Here is an 18,938-nt window from a genome sequence, read left to right as displayed (position 1 = left end):
TTAAGTTTAATTTGCAGAAGTACAGTACATATGGTGTACATACAGTAACGCTCCTGTACACATGTATGGACATGTTGGCCCCACCCCGTTTTTGTACAAAGCACACCACTAAGATTGGATCTACAATATGTGCTTTTAAAGACATGTGGTTGGTGGTGGCTTCTATTCAATATGTCTGTATGCGTGTATATAAACAACGCACAATAAAAAAAGTGCAACGTCCGTACCATGTGGTGTGATGATCTGTGCAGACTTGGCTTGGGCTCGTATATTCCATGTGGTCAGAGTGCCATCAGAGTGGCTGCAAACAAACTGTTTACCCTCATGATGCCAGGCTACTGAGTGGATCGCCTGAAAGACACACAGCAGCACGTCGTTAGAGTGTGGTAATAAAGTACGTGCACATTTTACAGCTGTGCAACAATATATTAGAAGATTGGTAGAAGCTCTGTGTGCAACATATTCAAAGCATAAGGCTGGATAATTCTATGTTTTTGTTATTGTCAACAAATCTCTTGACAAGACCAAAACCAACAGTACATTAGTCCGTCTCTTAAAACTTTCTGACTTGCCCAGCCTGTCTGTGGCACTCCGCCCCACACCCATCCGTTCCTACTGAAGACACAAGTATGTAAGTATAGAAGACAAATGCATACTTTCATCTATAAAAGCTGGGCACTGTAGATGTGGATTAAAACACATTTGGTGCACTAGCAAGTAAGTTTGGCAGCAGGGCGGTGTATGTGGGATCGGCTCTAAATGAACTACAGTGCGTGTCTTAATCAAATAAAGGAACATGTTACTCAGTGCAATGTGTGGCTCATTGACCTGTTTTTAATATTTTTTGGACAACATTGGGGCTCTGCAGCACAGAGGGATAAGATATATCAGGCTTTGCCTACAAAGCCGATAATTGTTTGTAGGATCAGTTCATCGTTGGCTTTGGTCTTTTCATGGGATTTAATTCATGGGATGACAATAAAATATCACCGGACTTATCCTTTCACAGTGCTTAGAAAATGATTGAAACACAACTTGATTTACAGTAAGTCTTAGCACAATAAGAAAAGAAACAAAAGAAAACCATGAAAATGTATTTATTATTATCGTGTGGAATGTATGAATGAATATGTGGAGAGAATGTGTTTTTTTAACTATTGGCACCTTACAGGAGATGCACTCTGAATTTGGTTATACGTTTTTTATGACACAAAGACAATAAAGGCATTCTATCTTCTAATAATCTAGAAAATAGTTTTATTTTACTAAAACTCGATTGACAATAAAATCCACCCATTATAAAACCTCTCAAAGGGGCCCAACAAGTAATGAGCTATTTCAGGTTTCATGAGAAAACACTTGAAAGCCACTGTTCAATCGCATGTGATGGAAGTGATAGATGTGCAAAACCTAACAGAACCAAACATGTTGCTGGGACAACCAGAAAACCATGAAAAAACTACTGAAGTACCCTCGCAAGAATTGAGTGGAAAGAAAAGAATACCTTACCTCATCATAATTGTAGCGGTAGTCAGCTTTTTTGCACTTCAAATCCCACAACACCACAACCCCACATTCAAATCCAATCAGAAGCTGCAATAACAAGAGAAGCAGCTCAGCTGAGAAACAACATTCTGCACATATATCACTCAGCCTGGAGTTAACACGACAACAATATTTTACTCATAATTTCTCAATCATTCCTAGAACATTTTCTTGAAAAAGAAGTATGTAATTTGGTACTAATTATAGAAGAAATGGACAAATTCCTAACACGTAGTAAGTAACGACTCATTAATGACTTACTATGTACATTTTCACCTTTATCAGACAGCTGACAGTATAGAGGCAGTCCCCATTATTTATTTTTTGAAAGATCATTTTTTTGGGCTTTTTCCACCTTTAATTTTTGACAGGACAGCTAGGTGAGAAAGGGGAGAGAGGGGGAGAAGACATGCAGGAAATCGTCACAGGTCGGAGTCGAACCCCGGACCTCTGCGTCGAGGCTTAAACCTCTCAATATAAGTGCGCCTGCTCTACCCACTGAGCCAACTCGGCCACAGAGGCAGTCCCCATTATTAAACAATTATTGATTGATACTTTGTGATATTAAAAGCAAATGTTCAAGTAAATAACATAAAAATATCTTTCAAAAACATTCAAATAAGCAGTATCCACCTGCATTCAGTCATTAATGGGCATTTCACAAATTAAAGGTATTTTATGAACGGGTGCCCGGATAGCTCAGTTGGTAGAGCGGGTGCCCATATATGGAGGTTTGCTCCTCGACGCGGCGGGCCCAGGTTTGACTCCGACCTGCAGCCCTTTGCTGCATGTCAATCCCCCCCCCCTCTCTCTCTCCTTTTGTTTCTTCGACTGTCCTGTCGGTAAAGGCCAGGAAATGCCCTAAAAATAATCTTGATGAACACTAGTAGGGCGTGCTTATGGTCATTGCCACATCCCTCACTTAGAAGACTATTGAAGCCACTGTATCTCTCTGTAGCTCCATCTCTTCTGCCAGGATTTAGTCTGTGTAACATTGTGGAAGGTAATCTGTAAACGATTAGCCCCGCAAGAAACCTTTTCTCTTTGATTTTGAGACAGAAACCTGCAGTTTACCATTGACATTTTAAATAGCTGTAAAATGTTCTGCTATCACTCTCCATTGTTGCTGCACAAGCTGTACTGACATGTTATACAAATTTTATTTCCGTTCCTCAGGCTATGCAGTGGTCAACTATCAGTTACCTTTCCTTCATCCATGGGGTTATCACTGATGTGCACAACAGGCCCTGGGTGTGTTTTGGTGGATCTGTGCAAGTTTTAGGGACAGAAGAGAAACGAGAAGACACAGAGAGAGTGTGTGTAAATTCAAGAATATTTGTGTTCTGCAGACTGACATGATGTACACTTAATTAAAGTAAAATGTATCTGATAAATGCTGTCTGAAATGTACTGTCTAGCTTTTAGAGGGAGATAAAGATATGAAGGCAATTAGGAAGACATGCAAAAGTAAAAAAAAAAAAAGAAGAAGAATAAAAGCCAGATCTTTGGTTGTGCACAAAGAAACAGAGCAAGGATATGAGATGAAAATGTGCATCAGTGCACAGGAGAGAGAGACATGACATATGAGAGACAAATAGAGGGGGAGAGAGAGAGAGAGAGAGAGAGAGAGAGAGAGAGAGAGAGAGAGAGAGAGAGAGAGAGAGAGAGAGAGAGAGAGAGAGAGAGAGAGCAGGGTCACATGAGGGTCTATGAGAGATTATAGTGTGTGGAGACAGCATCACCGTGGCAACTGAGCAAGGGGCACTGAGGAAGCGTAGGCCTGGCCTAAAGAAAGTGTTGCTGCCTCTGAATGTGGTCTGGCTCCAGTGGCTAATGATCTCATTGCTGCTGATGAGTCGATACAGTCAGAGATGTAGCAGTGAATAAAAGGAAGGGACGGACTGTAATCACCACATGATACACCATCAATATAAAGGACTGCTTTAATATATAATGAGCACAAAATATGTATACGGTATGTTTTAAAAAAATAACTATTTGAAAATTGAAAATAACTATTTAAATGTAATATCTCCCACATAGATTTTAACTGACTGAAGGGGTAGGTAGAACACAATAACGAGTTTGAGTGGGCTCACTTTCCACTACAATACTAAATATGATCATTAAGAACACAGGCTGTTTCTGGCCACTGCAGGACACCTAGAATGACAATCCACAAGTTTGCAGAGACAACGAACTGCGAAGCGCCAAGTGCGTTGAAAAGACATTTCGATGAGAGATCGGACAACTTCTTCTACAAGGAAATGACTGGATATTATGTTTTAAACTTCACACCACAGCTAAGTGCTCTTTTCTTTAATCATTGTCACAGTCGCAGAGGTAAAAACCATTTCCTGTCACCGCTGGCTTGCTTTGCTGTTTTAGATCTGGGAGTTGAACACCAATTAATCAGATTTCACGAGCAGCAGGATGTGATGTAACATTCTTGTGATCCTTAAAGTGGGTGTTTACACAGGGGAGTGGGTGACACAGGGTAAGTCAATGGGGTTATTTAGTGGGCACTTGATGTTCCTTCTTCTTCAACAGATGTTCTGGTAAATCAGTCAGCAAACACCTCCAGAAGTCTCAACAGCAAGTTCTGGCATGGCACATTAACCACCTCCATAATGCCCTCACACTGATCAGGGCTGCAGTATTCTAAGCTTACAGGACACGCTGTATCTGCAAGCTCATTTCTTTGCATTTCAGAGTTTCCTGGTCGAGTGTCAACTCACACAATTTCACAAGGAAGATGTGCAAACGGTCAGAGAGTCAAGGAGAAAAAAAAAAGACAGTTGTGCAAAACAGACTCACAGTTCGATGGCTTTGTTCCACATGATGACGTAGCCTGAGAGAGTGAAGGACTCCACGTTGACAATGTGGATGTTTCCTCTTTCTGTGCCAATGTAAAGCCACTTGCTCTGGAAGGGCAGGTGGCAGTATGTGATTCTGCAAGAGGAGAACAGGATCCATCACAACCAGGCTTTTCATTATCTCATGACTCGATCCCGACAAAGAGTCACCGTTGTCCCTAATCACGCTGCTCCTACTGGAAGGAGTAGCGAGTGACTAAGATTTAATTATAAAGGTCTTGCTCTGTGACACACTAATGAAGTCAGACTAAATATAGATCAATGGGGAGATATAGCGGAGTAAACACTGCGGTCTTTTCTCAAGTGGTAGGAAGAAACATTCAGTCTTACACCACATTTACAGTGTTAAATGGACCGGGCGGTTGTTAACTGTTCAGTGTGCTTGACTGTTTATCTGTCCACACATTAGCTGTGACCTCCCAGGGGATATTTCATATGATTTCTTTTTACTAAACTTGAATGACTAATGTTTTCTTTCCTTGTCTTTCTATATTATAAAAACTGATTAACCTAAAGTTTTCAGAAATAAAAGCAGCATGACTTGATTGTGCTGACCACATGGTGGCAAAGAAAATAACTGAAAAACACAACATTTGACATATTATCACCTTACAAAGTTGTCATAGTGATTGACACAAACAACACAAGCATTCATTTAAAGTGATATTTTCCGCCACTTGATTCATTTAAGCCCAATATTCATTTTCCTTTTAGCTCCGTTTTGGTCTCCACCGACTCATGAAAAAGAGGCATTTAGCTGTTAACTTTATGTGCAGTTTGATGCTGAACAGGTAGCATACAGTACAGCTACAGTGTAGGTTTATACTGGTATTTTATTAGTCTGTATACTAGGGGTGCACGATTCAGAAAAAGTCACGTTTCGATTCGATATCGATTTTCAGGCTCAAGATTCGATTCAAAAACAATTCTCGATTAAAAAAACGATTCACAGTATGTAAATGTAGTTACTTTTCCCATGTGATTGCAGTAGACATACAATTTAAACAAAACAAAAAATTAAAAAATATGAATCGATTTTTGGAATTCTATGAATCGATTTTGAATCGGTAGAGCTTCAATCGCGATTCGAATGTGAATCGATTTTTTTGCACACCCCTACTGTATACTGGCATTTATTTAACGTGTCTTGCTCATTGTTTTCTTATATGACCTAAAATTATTTCTGTATAGTTTTGTTTTTGTAAAGCACTTATCATAATTGTTGATTTTAAAACATAACTAAATATTATCATTGTAATATATGTTACTATTTTTTGCTGAAAACAGCTGCCTGCTGCTCCTGGAAACAGGGTTGATGAGAGCAGAATTTGCAGGCCAGAAAACAAAAACAGTGAGCTAAAAAGGGGCTAAAAAAGCTCTGAGGAACTGAAGGCAACTGAAGTGTTGGGTAATAATTCCCTGTGGGTTCCTCGTTAAAGTTACACCTTACACTTCGCGTGAAGTCATTTGATTCATTGTCAATGTAAAAAAATATCGATTGAGGCTGCTTTGAAGTTTGAAATTTTAAACTTTAATAAGAAAACGGCCAACAAATAATGGTCAATGGATAGATTAGAGTAGAAGAACTTTCACAGCCACAGATAAATTCCCAGAAATGTCATGAGTATTTTTACCTTGACCTCATGAACCGCAAGATGACACTGACGCATTATTTTATTTTTCGAAGACTAATGGCAACGACACTGCTAATTATACACAGAGAAGCATGTGGCCAGCTGTGAGGACTGTTTCCAAATTGTGCTCACACTTTACTGAGTGACAGATGCAGCATCACTGCAAACAGAGAAGCGGAAAGAAGGAGTTACTGTACCTCTCCCTGTTGAACTTGAGAGAATGTAGGACTGCAGGGATTTTTTGCCTCAGGTTCCACAGGTGGATGCTGTCATCAGCTAAGGCACTCACTAGCGCCCCCTGTGGGGAGGGTCAGAAACAGGCAGGTGCTGGCTGTTTAATATGGTTGTATCATAAGTACACAATTAACAGGGCATTATAGACTAGCAATACTGGTTAATCAGAGTGTTGGCTTAAAGCACAGTTCATACAACTAGAGGAGATTCATGGCCTACTAGCAGTGGTGGAATGTAACTAAATACGTTCACTCAAGTACTGTACTTTTTACAAATTTGAGGTACTTTTACTTTACTTGAGTCTTTTCTTTTCATGCCACTTTCTACTTCTACTGCACTACATTCATCTGACAGCTTTAGTTACTAGTTACTTTACAGATTAAGATTTCTGCACACAAAACACATGTAGTTTATAAAATATGTTTAATTATAAATTAATCTACCCAACAATATAACGGTCTACAAGTCCAGCTGAAAAGATTAGCTGATTAAACATTTAGTTGATTGACAGAACTGTTTGGATCATTTCCAATTTCTAAAATGGGAGGATTTTTCTGCATTGACAACTTTTAATACTTTAAGTACATTTTCCTGATGATACTTACTTTTACTTAAGTAACATTTTCAATGCAGGACTCTTACTTGTAACAGAGATTTTTTACAGTGTGGTGTTAGTACTTTTACTTAAGTAGAGGATCTGAAAACTTCTTCCACTACTGCCTACTAATCTATATCGACAACGTTTCATTTTATGCGATTGTTCGGGTGCCGCTGGAGGTTCCGCCGGATGTCCCTCATTTTTCACCTTCTGCTTTCTTTGTTTTAGAATTTTAAACTCTGGTGGATTTCTGAGGACTATGGTTAACTGCTCCTCAGATCTCTGCAGGGTAAATCCAGACAGCTAGCTAGACTATCTCTCCGCGCTTGGCGCCACCCAAGACGATTGTGATTGGTTTTAAAGAAATGCCAATAAACCAGAGCACTTTTTTCTCCCATCACAGATTGCTGTGTGGACTAGCCAGACCCTCCTCCGCAGCGGTGTGGAGGAAGGTTTGGCAATGCCAGACTAATGGCCTACAAACATGGAATAAGCACCAGTGCCTGTGACAGATGCAGGCCACAGTGGACAGACCTGTAGTGAAGGGGTGAGGAGAAGGTGGAGTGGAAACCAAACAGGTACTGACAACAAACCTCGTTGATCAGGAACTGGAGCTGGATGACAGCCGCACCGCTCTCATGCTGACAGTAGCACTCCACACCCGCACGGCCAAAGCTAAATGTCAGCTCAGTCAAGGAAAACTGGACAAAAAAACCCTGTCAAACATAATGTAGATTATATGATACATTAATGCTGAACAATGTGTTTGAATAAGTACTTTCTTAAATCATTTCCAGCCTTCAGTAGGTGGTTTTTTTACACAAAATGTTTCCCAAGCTCTTCGTTTTTTTAACTAAATATAATTTGGCTTTTTTATTCATCATTTGCATGCCTAAACAGGGACTGGCAAGAACACGAAGCATAACAAACTAGTGAGTCACAAATCAAATCAGCGGGCCCCGTCTGCCTTAATTTCTTCACATGCGTCAGCCAGTATGACGGCAGCATGATAAACTTAACCCTCACCTCTCTCTATTGGACTGTTTAGTTCAGGTCAGAGAATCACCGCCTGCTAAATCTGGGCATTCAAAAACAGCTGGCCCACCCATCAGGCAACAATGTCAGGCCTAAATATGAACTGTGTGTGAACTAAAAGAGGAACTGAAATGATTGCATGTATGGCAAAAGGGAGAATGTGGCCAGAGTGGAGCACCAGGTAGGCACCAGGACTGTACTGCATCCCACAAACACTTCCAAATACTTTCACAAGCGGCACAGAAATGAGGAGCATAATGAGGAAAAAGCGTGTCTATTTCAACCAGCCTGTAATGACGTTCACAGACACATAGTATGTGCACCAATCATGCACACCAGCACAAAACAAGGAAGCAGCACAAGCTCTAATCATAGGGAGAATCTCCACACAGAGACGAATTGGCCACAACTCCTAATGTGATCAGGGCATTGCCCTGCAGTGCCCTGCTACACCTTGTAATGCCCTGCAGTGCCCTGCTACACCATGAACTATTACAACTCCTATTTCTAGTCATAGTTTCATTATCTTTATTGTGACTATTATTGCCACTGTTCATCACACCCCCAACCAGCACCGTCAGACACCGCCGACCAAGAGCCTGGGTCTGTCCGAGGTTTCTCCCTAAAAGGAAGTTTTCCTCACCAGCCGAGAATTACTGGAATTGTTGGGTCTTTGTAAATTATAGAGTGTGGTCTAGACCTACTCTATCTGTAAAGTGTCTTGAGATAACTCTTGTTATGATGTGATACTATAAATAAAATTGAATTGAAATCGATCATGCTGGAGAAAAGCTCCAAAGACGGACAGTTGTGTGCACTACCTGAGTCTGTTTTGAACTGACACAGCATAATGTCTGAACAGGATTAAGCAAACTGTGACCAAACAATCCCTCAGCGCCTTGAACAAACTAAGGTGGGGTTACAGGAGACAGGCTCAACAGTGGGGCATCACTTGTGCAGAAGGATGGAGGCAAACAGACTTTGAGCGGGCGCCAGTCGAAGGCTGTTGCCAACTAAACTCACATTCAACCTGTGACCTTTCTGTCTAGTTTTAGCTCCTGGCCCCCTAAGTTCTGTGCATTTGTCGGAATTATTAATGGATGTCATGTCTCTACAGGTCCACAATGGAGGAAGAGTCATTAAGTATGTTTCATAGCCTCTGGTCATGCATAAATGAGAACAGAGCAGTAGTCTAAAGAGCACAAATGTTAATATGTAACACTGTGTATTCATATTTCTAACATCAAGTAGAATCACTTCAACAGCCTTGTAACTGGTAACTCAAGGTGCTATTACTGTTTATTTGTCTGTGTGCATTAACTTATCAATGTATGGAAACATACAGGTGTCTGAACGGATTATGATGCAATGTAGCTTAATGGTGCAACTTTCTAGGCTAGCAGGAAATTAAGAATGTCTCACTGTGGTGAGCAAGTAGAGCATTCTGTTGGTACTTCCTTCCACACTACATGATCAAAATGATTATACTAATACTATGATCATGTATGTAAGCCACAGGTACAAACTATATGGTCTGTCAACTGAGAATGTTTTAGACTACACTACCCGTTTTCCCTTCTTTACTTCATTTTATCGGCAGAACATATGCTTCTAGGATTTAACTACAGGATTTTACTAACAGGAAGCTGAGTCACACCAGTCAACTGTGACTTAGTTTGATATCTCACTGTGAGGGAAACAAAATGTTCAGATAATAGCTCCTGTCATCATCTTTTGGTCATGCGATGATTCAACTGATTTGCAGTTTTATATGAAATCATACCTTTAGAGCTGAAACTGATAAATAACTGAATAGCTTTGGGTTTTGGGCTATTGGTTGGACGAAACAGGTTATATCAATAGACCAATTTGGGGAAATTGTAAAAAAAAAAAAAAAAAGATCAAACGATTAATCTAGAAAATAATCTGCAGATTAGTGAAAAACACTTTACATTCCATGTATCACATGCAATATTTATCATGAATTTGTATTATTATTAACTGTCTTTTGAGTTCTCTATATTAGAGAAAATTACTGCACTGCATTTTTTACTTATCATGATTGATGGTAACATGATTTCAATGCCCCCCACCCTTGAACATCAACACCTCCCCATTGGGTAAACCAACATGGTTCACCACAGCATTTCAGCATCTTCACCTGATAATCATCAAGACAGGAAGTTATCTTAATCACGTGAACTGACGAATGAAGAAAGACAAACTGTTCTTTGCAGCCTTAAAGCCTTCTTAAAGTCTAGGTTACAGCATTGTAGAAACCAAAAGAAGAGGAAGCTACAGGCTAGTGGGCTGATCGTTTCCAGTATTTCTGCAATGGAAGCTGATCTAAACAAGCTTCTGACTTCTCGCATGACAAGTCAGCTGCGCGAGTATTTTGAACAAAAACACAATGTTCATTCCATTTTGCACAAACTTGAACTTTCCCTGTTTATAAGTTCAACAAATGTACTGCCTCCATTGCCACGTGGGTCAAATTCTATTTTTAATTGCCATTTTACTTTGGCTCCAACAACAAACCCAGAGCTGCTCTGTTTTGTAGTGGTCAAAATGTAAAAGCACGTATATTAGAAGGAGCAGGGGACGGTCTACAGTAACACGCTGATTAAAACACTGTAGTACAGACAGATCTTGTAAAAACAGACATTTATTGCTTGTAGACACGTCATTGAGCTTATGTCTACTGAGCTGTGGCAGCGCTTCCAAACTCCGGGGGCAATGAGGTGGATCGATACAGCCTGTCTTTTGATAAATGGACCTATTGCCTGAATGACAGTAATCCCATCAGCTCCACCTTGCACATTAGGACAACATGGAAGCAGTGTGTGCTCTCTAGGAGTTACCCTGTAAACACAATGCTCTCTTAATCTGGAGAGTGGATAAAGACGCGGACGGAGGCACTACGAATGGAAATCTCAATAAAGCAGATGGGCCACACACGCAAGATATCAGCACAAAGGGAAACCTGAATATACATGAATACTGTAGGCCAACACTGAAGGCAAGTTGTAAACAGTATAACCTGGACATGACCAGAATATCACATTGCAGTGTTTAATAGTCTGTAATCCAGGGGCGGTTTTGTTGCTGTGACTCATGGAAGTTGCTTCGTTAGCTGTGAAAACAAATTGATATCCTTGAATACAAACACAAACACAAAACTGACTCCCAGCTGCCCGAGGGGGCCACATAGCACTGTAGCAGCTTGATTGTGTGTGTGTTGTGCAAGTCCAGTGATGTTTACAGCACATATGAAGTGACATCCTGGCACAGACTGGGCAGCACAGTTGATGAGGTTGGCTCCTCGGCATATGGCAGAGGAGCTGTTCATGCTACTGCAGAGAAGCCACTAATGAGCCTGGGTGCTCCAGGAGAAGGAGGCTGCTGTTGCTGGCTGCACAAAAACACATCCTAGCTAGTGTCTACCTCTGAGCTCTGCACTTAGCTCTGTGCGCTTTGGATTTTTATATTTGTTTTGTTGGATGACAGGAGGCAAAGACAGGTCACTTAATCTCTAAATTCCCCAGACTTTGTGAAATGCTGAATGGTGACTTGGCCATATGACATTTGTAAAAAGGATGTCAGGAAGTTAGACACGGGTCTGGTGTGTATTGTTTGTGCGAGTGTGTGTGTGTGTGTGTGTGTGTGTGTGTGTGTGTGTGTGTGTGTGTGTGCACAAGGGAGTAGAGGATGTTGAAAATTCACTGGAATCATCCAAGCTTTACTTTCCTTGTGTGGCTCTCGGAAAAAAAAAAAAAAAAAAAAGGATACAGCCTCAAAGCTCCACTCTGAGTCCCGACGGCCAAGATTTTCTGGACGGGGTCAAAAGCCATTGAGGATGGTTGATATGGGAAGCCATGGCGCACAGTCTGCAGGAAAGAGCAGAATTTATATTAGACCTAGAGTTAGCTAATCAATCATCTGCTACACAGTCAAACTGGCTTTACTTGAGAGAAAAAAAAAAAAACATTACCATAATCAATCAATCAATCAATCAAACTTTATTTATATAGCACTTTACAGCAACCAGCAGGTATCCAAAGTGCTTAACATCGAAACCAAGAATAAAAACACATATCATACAATATAAAGAAAGTACATGTAAAATCAGAAATAGTTACAGAGAAACAGAAGAACGAAATCGTCACACCACTGCTACGTATTAAAATAAAATAATCTCCTAGAAATGTAATCCATTTAATGTGGAAAATTAGTCTTAGTCATCAAAATAAATGAGTTAAAGCATACACATTAGTGCAAATGGGGACTGGAATATGTTTCTGATATCAGCCTGATACGCGTGCAGGCTCAATCCTGTAAAACAGCAGTAATAAATTAATTTTATCCATCCTAAGGCTCACATTTTCAGCCTTGGGGGTGCACTTCATTACCAGGATCTTGCAGTCCCCCAGCCACCAAAATGTTATCCTCATCAGGCATCTATAACTCAATTGTTTCGCGTTACAAACCTTGCCCAGCCATCCATAAGCTCTGTGCAGCTTGCAGCAGTATTACATAACAGGTAATGCCTTGGCCCTGTAACCTAGGGACCTGACCCGTGCTGCTCCCAGCCGGGGCAGGAGCAGGTGGGCTGGCTCTCCAATATGTGCAACACAATCCACGCAGGCAAAGCCTTTCCAGACAGATCTAACGGGCTAGATTATTAAACCGTGCATGATTAAAAATGAGTTTGGGAAATCATGTGTGTTGGCCAGTGAGGCTAGGATTTAAAGGATAGGGCGGTTCACATTTTTTTAAAGTCTGCTTTAAAACATGTTTACAGAAAGAGTTGGTTGCTGTAATCACTCCTCCTGTCTACACCAGCCCTCAAGAGATGTTAGTGATAAATAACAAATTGACAGTCCTGTGCAGTGTAAATGCATGCAAAAGTAAAGCTGAACTAACAGTAGGTATCTACCAGAGTCTTTTTACTATAATACCAAGCACCTCTTCCCTCAGCAAGTCATCATTGTCCAACAAAACACAAATAGGAAATGTTATACTAAAAAGACTGTAGCACTGAAAGATATCCACTTAATTTGTCAAACTCAGATTGAACTCTTGAGCTGAACTAAAACTTATTTTTACACAATGTGGATTTTGTCCTCGTCCAGTGGGCACCAGCCAAAAAAGCTGCCAATGTGCATGCGAGTGTTGTATATACTTGAAAGCAATGTGAACTTATTGTTTAATGGTCTTCCCTTCTTAGTCAAAGCTAGGTAACTTACATTAAAAGATGAGAAACAGTGACTTGAGGCGACGATTCAGTGCGATGCAAACAGCCATGGTGCTATGACAGACAGCCTGCATACTGTACAACCATGGGCACAGCCAAGCACGGCAGTCAATAACAAGATAAATTCCCTATTAATGTGTCCAGTTATAACTTGTACTTTTATATATAGACTACATTTCTGGTTTTAAGTGCGTACATGTCATTTTCATTCCAATGAACAGTGCTGATAAGAGTCACGCCGCTGTCATCTGACTGGCAGTGTGCAGAAACAGTCCGTTAATGTAAGCTGCTATTAACGTAACCCACCTTGCAAAGCTGAAAATGCTCCGACTGGAGAGTCTCCTGGATAACATCGTTTTCCCTGGGAGTACCCGGCTGGGCAGTTGCGGAGGAGGAAGAAGAAGCCGCTGTCAAGCCGTCTAGCACCTTCCTAATGTTAAACTTCTTCATTTTACTCCGGTACAGACGCGACGGTTGAGAAAACAGATCAAGCGAGCTACCATAAATTGGATAGAGAGGGGGGTAGCTGCTAGCTAGTTAGCCGAAATAACGCACAGTTAATATATTTCTGTTGCTATACATCTCACATGTTACGGAGGGTGTTGCCAGCGCACTCTCCAAAAGCACCCGAGTTACGAACATTGATTTAGCGAGTCCTTTCCGATATCAGTGTTAATCCGCCATTAAATGTTGCCAGCTTTGACGTTATTCGATCGGGATCAATCGTTTCCGTGAGCTGTTTCCCCGGTCTGGGCTCAGCGGGTAGCAAACTACGGCTACGGAAACGCAGTGAACTGCAGCGGGGATTGAGTCTGCGCTCTGCTGTCACCCGGATGCTGGGTCCGGTGTTACAGTGGATTCTGTGACCTCGATGGGATTTTGTTTAGCTAACAAACGTTTTAACCAGAAATGTGTTTTGTATTTTGATTGCTGTTAACAAAGGTGATGACTTCACAGGCCATCTATTTTAATATCTTTTAGAAATCGTTACCTCGTTACCCAACATATGAGCTGCCAGTGGAGTACAGGTAGGCTACTTTTAATTGAGGTAGCCTATATCTTATATATATATATATATATATATATATATATATATATATATATATATATATATATATATATATATATATATTTTTATTAAAATGGACTGTCAAATGTGCTAAGAAATAATGTTCATTCTGTCGAATGTAAAAAAAACAAACAAACGTGGCTGTCGAAATGGAAATAAAATGAGTGGCTCTATTTTTTTTTTTTTTTTTGCACCTTTATATTTTAATGGATAACTCCTTCTACCCACATCTTATAGCTCGCAACAACTAAATAAATAAATAAAATAAAATAACTAATCTACACAGTGTCACACATTTTAATGTAAAGTACAAATACAAAAAGTACATGAAAACCATGTCAGCAACCCTAAATTCCCAAATATTTAGTGAAAATAACCAAAAAATGTTGTTGTTACTATGAATGTAACTGAACACTGTACCAATATTCATTTGAAAACATTTAAATTAGGGAACCTAAAGATCACTTTTAGTTCGTGATGTGTGTGGTGTGTGGCCCCCTGCTGGCTGAGGGATCTTGAACAGCATTAATGCCTCAGGATGAAAAAGAAAGAGAAGCCGATCCTTGTGACAGCTATCAAATATCAATGTCTAAAAACTATCAAATAATGCAGGGGCAGTAAGGAAAACATAATGCCATAGATGTTTAGAACCACTCAAATTGTGCTTTTAAATCTTCTTGTGCATAATCCTCTTCACTGAAGATCTATCCCACAGAAATTTGATAGGAGGGTAGTCCTTTTGTAAACGGTTAAGTTCCCAATTCAGGATCCAATCTATTGTGTGTGCATGAAAAATAGGCCGTATTTCCTCATTCCTCTCGTTCCCCAAGGAGGAAAAACGAGGTTATTTTACCTCCACGGAGAATTAGAAAACTAGAAAATTTGGTTATGAAAAGCAAAAAACCTGGTTAGATGATCACCTTTATGATCTGTCATTTAGGAGGCACATATGTTTTAGTGGCTGAGATGTATCTACTGATTTTGTGCTTAATTTAGATGGCACTTGGTAAGGAATGAAATCATACATCTGAAAAAGGCATTTGGAAGAGATGTAAGATACTAGGCAACATGGTTACAGTGTTTTATAATGAAGTAGGCCTAAACCTACTTTTACTTAAGAAAAGTACTTCTTCCACCACTGCTAATAAACACATTTAAGGATTTAAAGTGCTCATAGTATGCTCATGAGGTTATATCAGAATAGATTTACATGGTTTAATTTTCAAAAAACACCATATCTTTGTTGTACTGTACATTGCTGCAGCTCCTCTTTTCACCCTGTGTGTCGAACTCTCTGTTTTAGCTACAGAGTGAGACATCTCACTTCTGTTCCATCTTTGTTGGGAGTCGCACATGCACAGTAGCTAGGTAAGGACTACTAGCCAGTCAGAAGCAGAGTATGAGGGTGTGCCATGCTAGCAGCTAGGCGAGCATTATAACGTGTGTTACAAAGTGACCACGTTTGTCTCTGAAGTAAAGGCTGGACTACAATAGAGCTGTTTGGAGCAGTTTGTGAACAGTGTTTTCTGTTGGAGATGGTAAGTCCCTTTGGGGGGGACTTTGGGCTTTTTCACTTTGTAAACCTATAACATATATAAAAAATAATATATATAAAAAAAAGATATATAACACAATAAAGGAAAGGGAAAAAGCATAATATGAGGACTTTAAGATGTACCATAATGAGTGCACAGAGATAAACATATAATAACAGATTTCCAAACAAGATGTAATTCCTGTTATAAACTCCATATTATTCATATTTCCTCACTCAGGTGCATCCTATAGCTTTCCTCAAGCACTTTAACTGTGTTTGCACATGCATGTTTTCTACACTAGATGGGGTATTCTACCAACATTCTACCACCCTGCAATCTGAAAGCATTTAGCTGTGGAGGGCTCTTTTTACAGCCAAAATTCAGCACCATGGACAGCAACATATGGATTCCTCCCCTGATTGGTTGCCTTGATGGTGCAGGATATGATCTGTTTTTAATAATTAGGTTAATTTACATCCTGGCATTTTTGCACACACTAAGAAGTTGCCATTTTCATGCAAGAGGGACATCAAAGAGTCTGTTTAACATCCAGAATGTGTGCAGTATACCAGACTAGTATTTATGTCTGCTTTCCACAGACAGTGAATACTTAATTAACATAGGGCATCATAAACTGGGTCACTCAATCACAAGACACAATACAAGACTGGCAGAGGCACAGCAGAGATATATGTACTTCATCAACCTATTCACAAGTTTGACTAAATAGACATTTTTATGCAATCATGAATATATGAAGAAAGCTGCCAGCAAAAATGCTCACTGGAGGGTAGATAAAATAGGGCAATATTAATAATGGGAGTAATGTAATTGTATTATTAATGGGATCTAATTCAGAGTGTGTGACTCCCATTCAGACTCAGTCATAAACTCATATTTATAAACAAGTTCCGAAGCTGAGCTTTTGTGTCCGATGTGAAAAAGTATTGGGGCCAGCATCCCTGGTTGACTCCTAAATTCAGGTCCCTAGTATCTGGGACATACATCCATAATTAGCAGTTGTGTTTTACTTCTTCTCTCACTTTCCCTCGGGCGCAATTGCCACACAAAGGTAAACTTCCTTCCCAGCTTTTATGTTGCAATTTACTTGATCAGCAAAGTGTATACATACTGTTATAATAAAGCAGTATGAGGTTTTACATGTAGACCATTGCAAGGTTTAATAAAAAAACATGCACATGACAGACCTGCATAGGGCCTGAATTTGGACAAAAGCTACTGTTTAGGTACCCGCCGGCAGGATGTAGAACAGTTCCCTAGATGCACAGCAAGGACACCGAAAAGTAAAACTACAGCAGGACAGCAAAGAACAGATTGGTGTGCAAAAATAACCTGTGAAATACACAACATGTCAGTGAGCATAAAGGACGTTTCACTCTCCTCAAATATCTACAAGCCAATGCACTGAAGAACACATAATTAAATGCATTAAAAGCATCCAATTGCTTTCATCATGAAGATTTATAGAATACTGATTTACAACAAGGAAAATGAATCCCCTTGAAATTGATTAAAATTTGAAGGGACGCTGCTTCAGTAGAGTACAAAAAAAACTAAAAAGCATTTACTGACAAAGCGACATGATTAAAGACAGGACGAATGAATGAATAGATGCCACTCTTCTTCAAGGTTATTGTGCTGTGGAAAGAAAGTACCCTACCCTGCCAAATGTATGTGGACAGAGGAGTCTACTTTGGCAATATAGGGCATCACACATAGACAAATGAATCCTATTAACATAGACCTCAAAGTGGCTGTTTAGCTCAGTTGGTAGAGCAGGTGCACATGTGCAGAGGTTTATTCCTCAACGCAGAAAGTGAAGGGTTTGAATCCGATCTGTGACGGTTTTCCTGCGTGTCTTCCCCCTCTCTCTCTTTCATATCTCAGCTTTCCTGTCCAATAAAGGCAGAAATGCCCCCCCAAAAAAACCATAGACCTCAAACATGGGAGCAGGATTCACTATTGTTGCACCTTACTCAATGAATAAACTGTATATCGCCTTGTCACTTTACAGATTAAGATTGCACATACAAAACCTATGATGATCTTATAAAATATAATGGAATGTTATGGATTAAACTACCCATAATGAGTACATTTTGTGTACAATACTTCTGCAATTTTGTTTAAGTTAAATTGTTTTGTATGTTTGTATTGTTGTATTTAGGGCTGGGCGATATGGAGACAATCAAATATCACGATATTTTTGACCAAATACCTCGATATCGATACCGCAACGATATTGTAGTGTTGACTATTGGTGCTTTCACAAAATATTTACACAATGAGATTTTTGATAAATAATCATCAGTTATGTGGACATAATGACTAAGTGGGTAAAGGCAAATAATAGAACAGTTACAACAGTCTGGTAAGTTCAGAAAATGACATCCCTTTACTGTAATGCAGCCTTTAAAACCAGGAAAAGACAACACTTATGCCATTTTACGATATTACGATATCCAAAATCTAAGACGATATCTAGTCTCATATCACAATATCGATATAATACCGATATATTGCCCAGCTCTAGTTGTATTGCTACTTTTAATTAAGGATGTGAATAATACTTCTTCCACCACTACTGGTGGTCAATGAAATACTCTTTTCTTTTATCAGCAGTCATTGCTGTAAATGCCTGATGCTCCGTCTGAGAATGTCTTTCCCTCTCTGTATCTCTGTCTATCTCTGCATCAACAGATCTCGAACTTACAAATGCATCAATCTAAAAATTCAGTCATGTCATGGTTGACTTCCTATTATAGAAAAAAAAAGATATATTTGTTGTGATGATGTGATGATGATAAGATACAGCATAAGTGCTCTGCTCCCTCCAGCTCTCTGGGCGGTATGTAGCATCTTTTCCTCCCTCCACCAAAATCAGGTCATGCTGATATGCTTTTCTCTGCTATTGGCCATATCAAGCCTGGCTGCGATGCTTATGCACGGGTCTTAGCCATCATCTCACTGTGAAGTGATTAAAATGTAATTATATGCATGTGTTGCATAACAGACAAGTAACACTCAGAGCTGAGATTGAATAGGTTGTCATTTAATGAGAAATGTTTAATAGCTTCAAACAACATTTTAAGAATTTTTTTGTCTCTCTCTCTCTCTCTCTCTCTCTCTCTCTC

General features: G+C 39.8%; 1 protein-coding gene across 19 annotated transcripts in view; it reads right to left on the bottom strand.

Moving 5' to 3' along the window:
• stxbp5b (syntaxin binding protein 5b (tomosyn)) overlaps positions 1-13,979 on the bottom strand; it is a 38,861-nt gene extending 24,882 nt beyond the window's left edge. For 11 of the 19 annotated variants that reach the window (XM_031309967.2, XM_035994683.1, XM_035994682.1 and 8 more), the window contains exons 1-8: positions 13,483-13,978; positions 11,712-11,809; positions 7,481-7,562; positions 6,253-6,353; positions 4,363-4,497; positions 2,749-2,812; positions 1,510-1,593; positions 228-351 (exon numbers count right to left, since the gene is read on the bottom strand). In XM_031309967.2, coding sequence (XP_031165827.1) covers positions 228-351; positions 1,510-1,593; positions 2,749-2,812; positions 4,363-4,497; positions 6,253-6,353; positions 7,481-7,562; positions 11,712-11,809; positions 13,483-13,626 — 832 coding nt within the window. In that variant the 5' untranslated portion in view covers positions 13,627-13,978. Of the gene's footprint in view, positions 1-227; positions 352-1,509; positions 1,594-2,748; positions 2,813-4,362; positions 4,498-6,252; positions 6,354-7,480; positions 7,563-11,711; positions 11,810-13,482 lie in introns of all 19 variants that reach the window. The other 8 variants (XM_035994676.1, XM_035994677.1, XM_035994678.1 and 5 more) reach the window with 2 other exon arrangements.
• Positions 13,980-18,938: the final 4,959 nt, after the last annotated feature.

This window comes from Sander lucioperca, chromosome 18, assembly GCF_008315115.2.
Source record: "Sander lucioperca isolate FBNREF2018 chromosome 18, SLUC_FBN_1.2, whole genome shotgun sequence".
Taxonomy (NCBI): domain Eukaryota; kingdom Metazoa; phylum Chordata; class Actinopteri; order Perciformes; family Percidae; genus Sander; species Sander lucioperca.
This window is presented reverse-complemented; position numbering and strand designations above follow the sequence as displayed.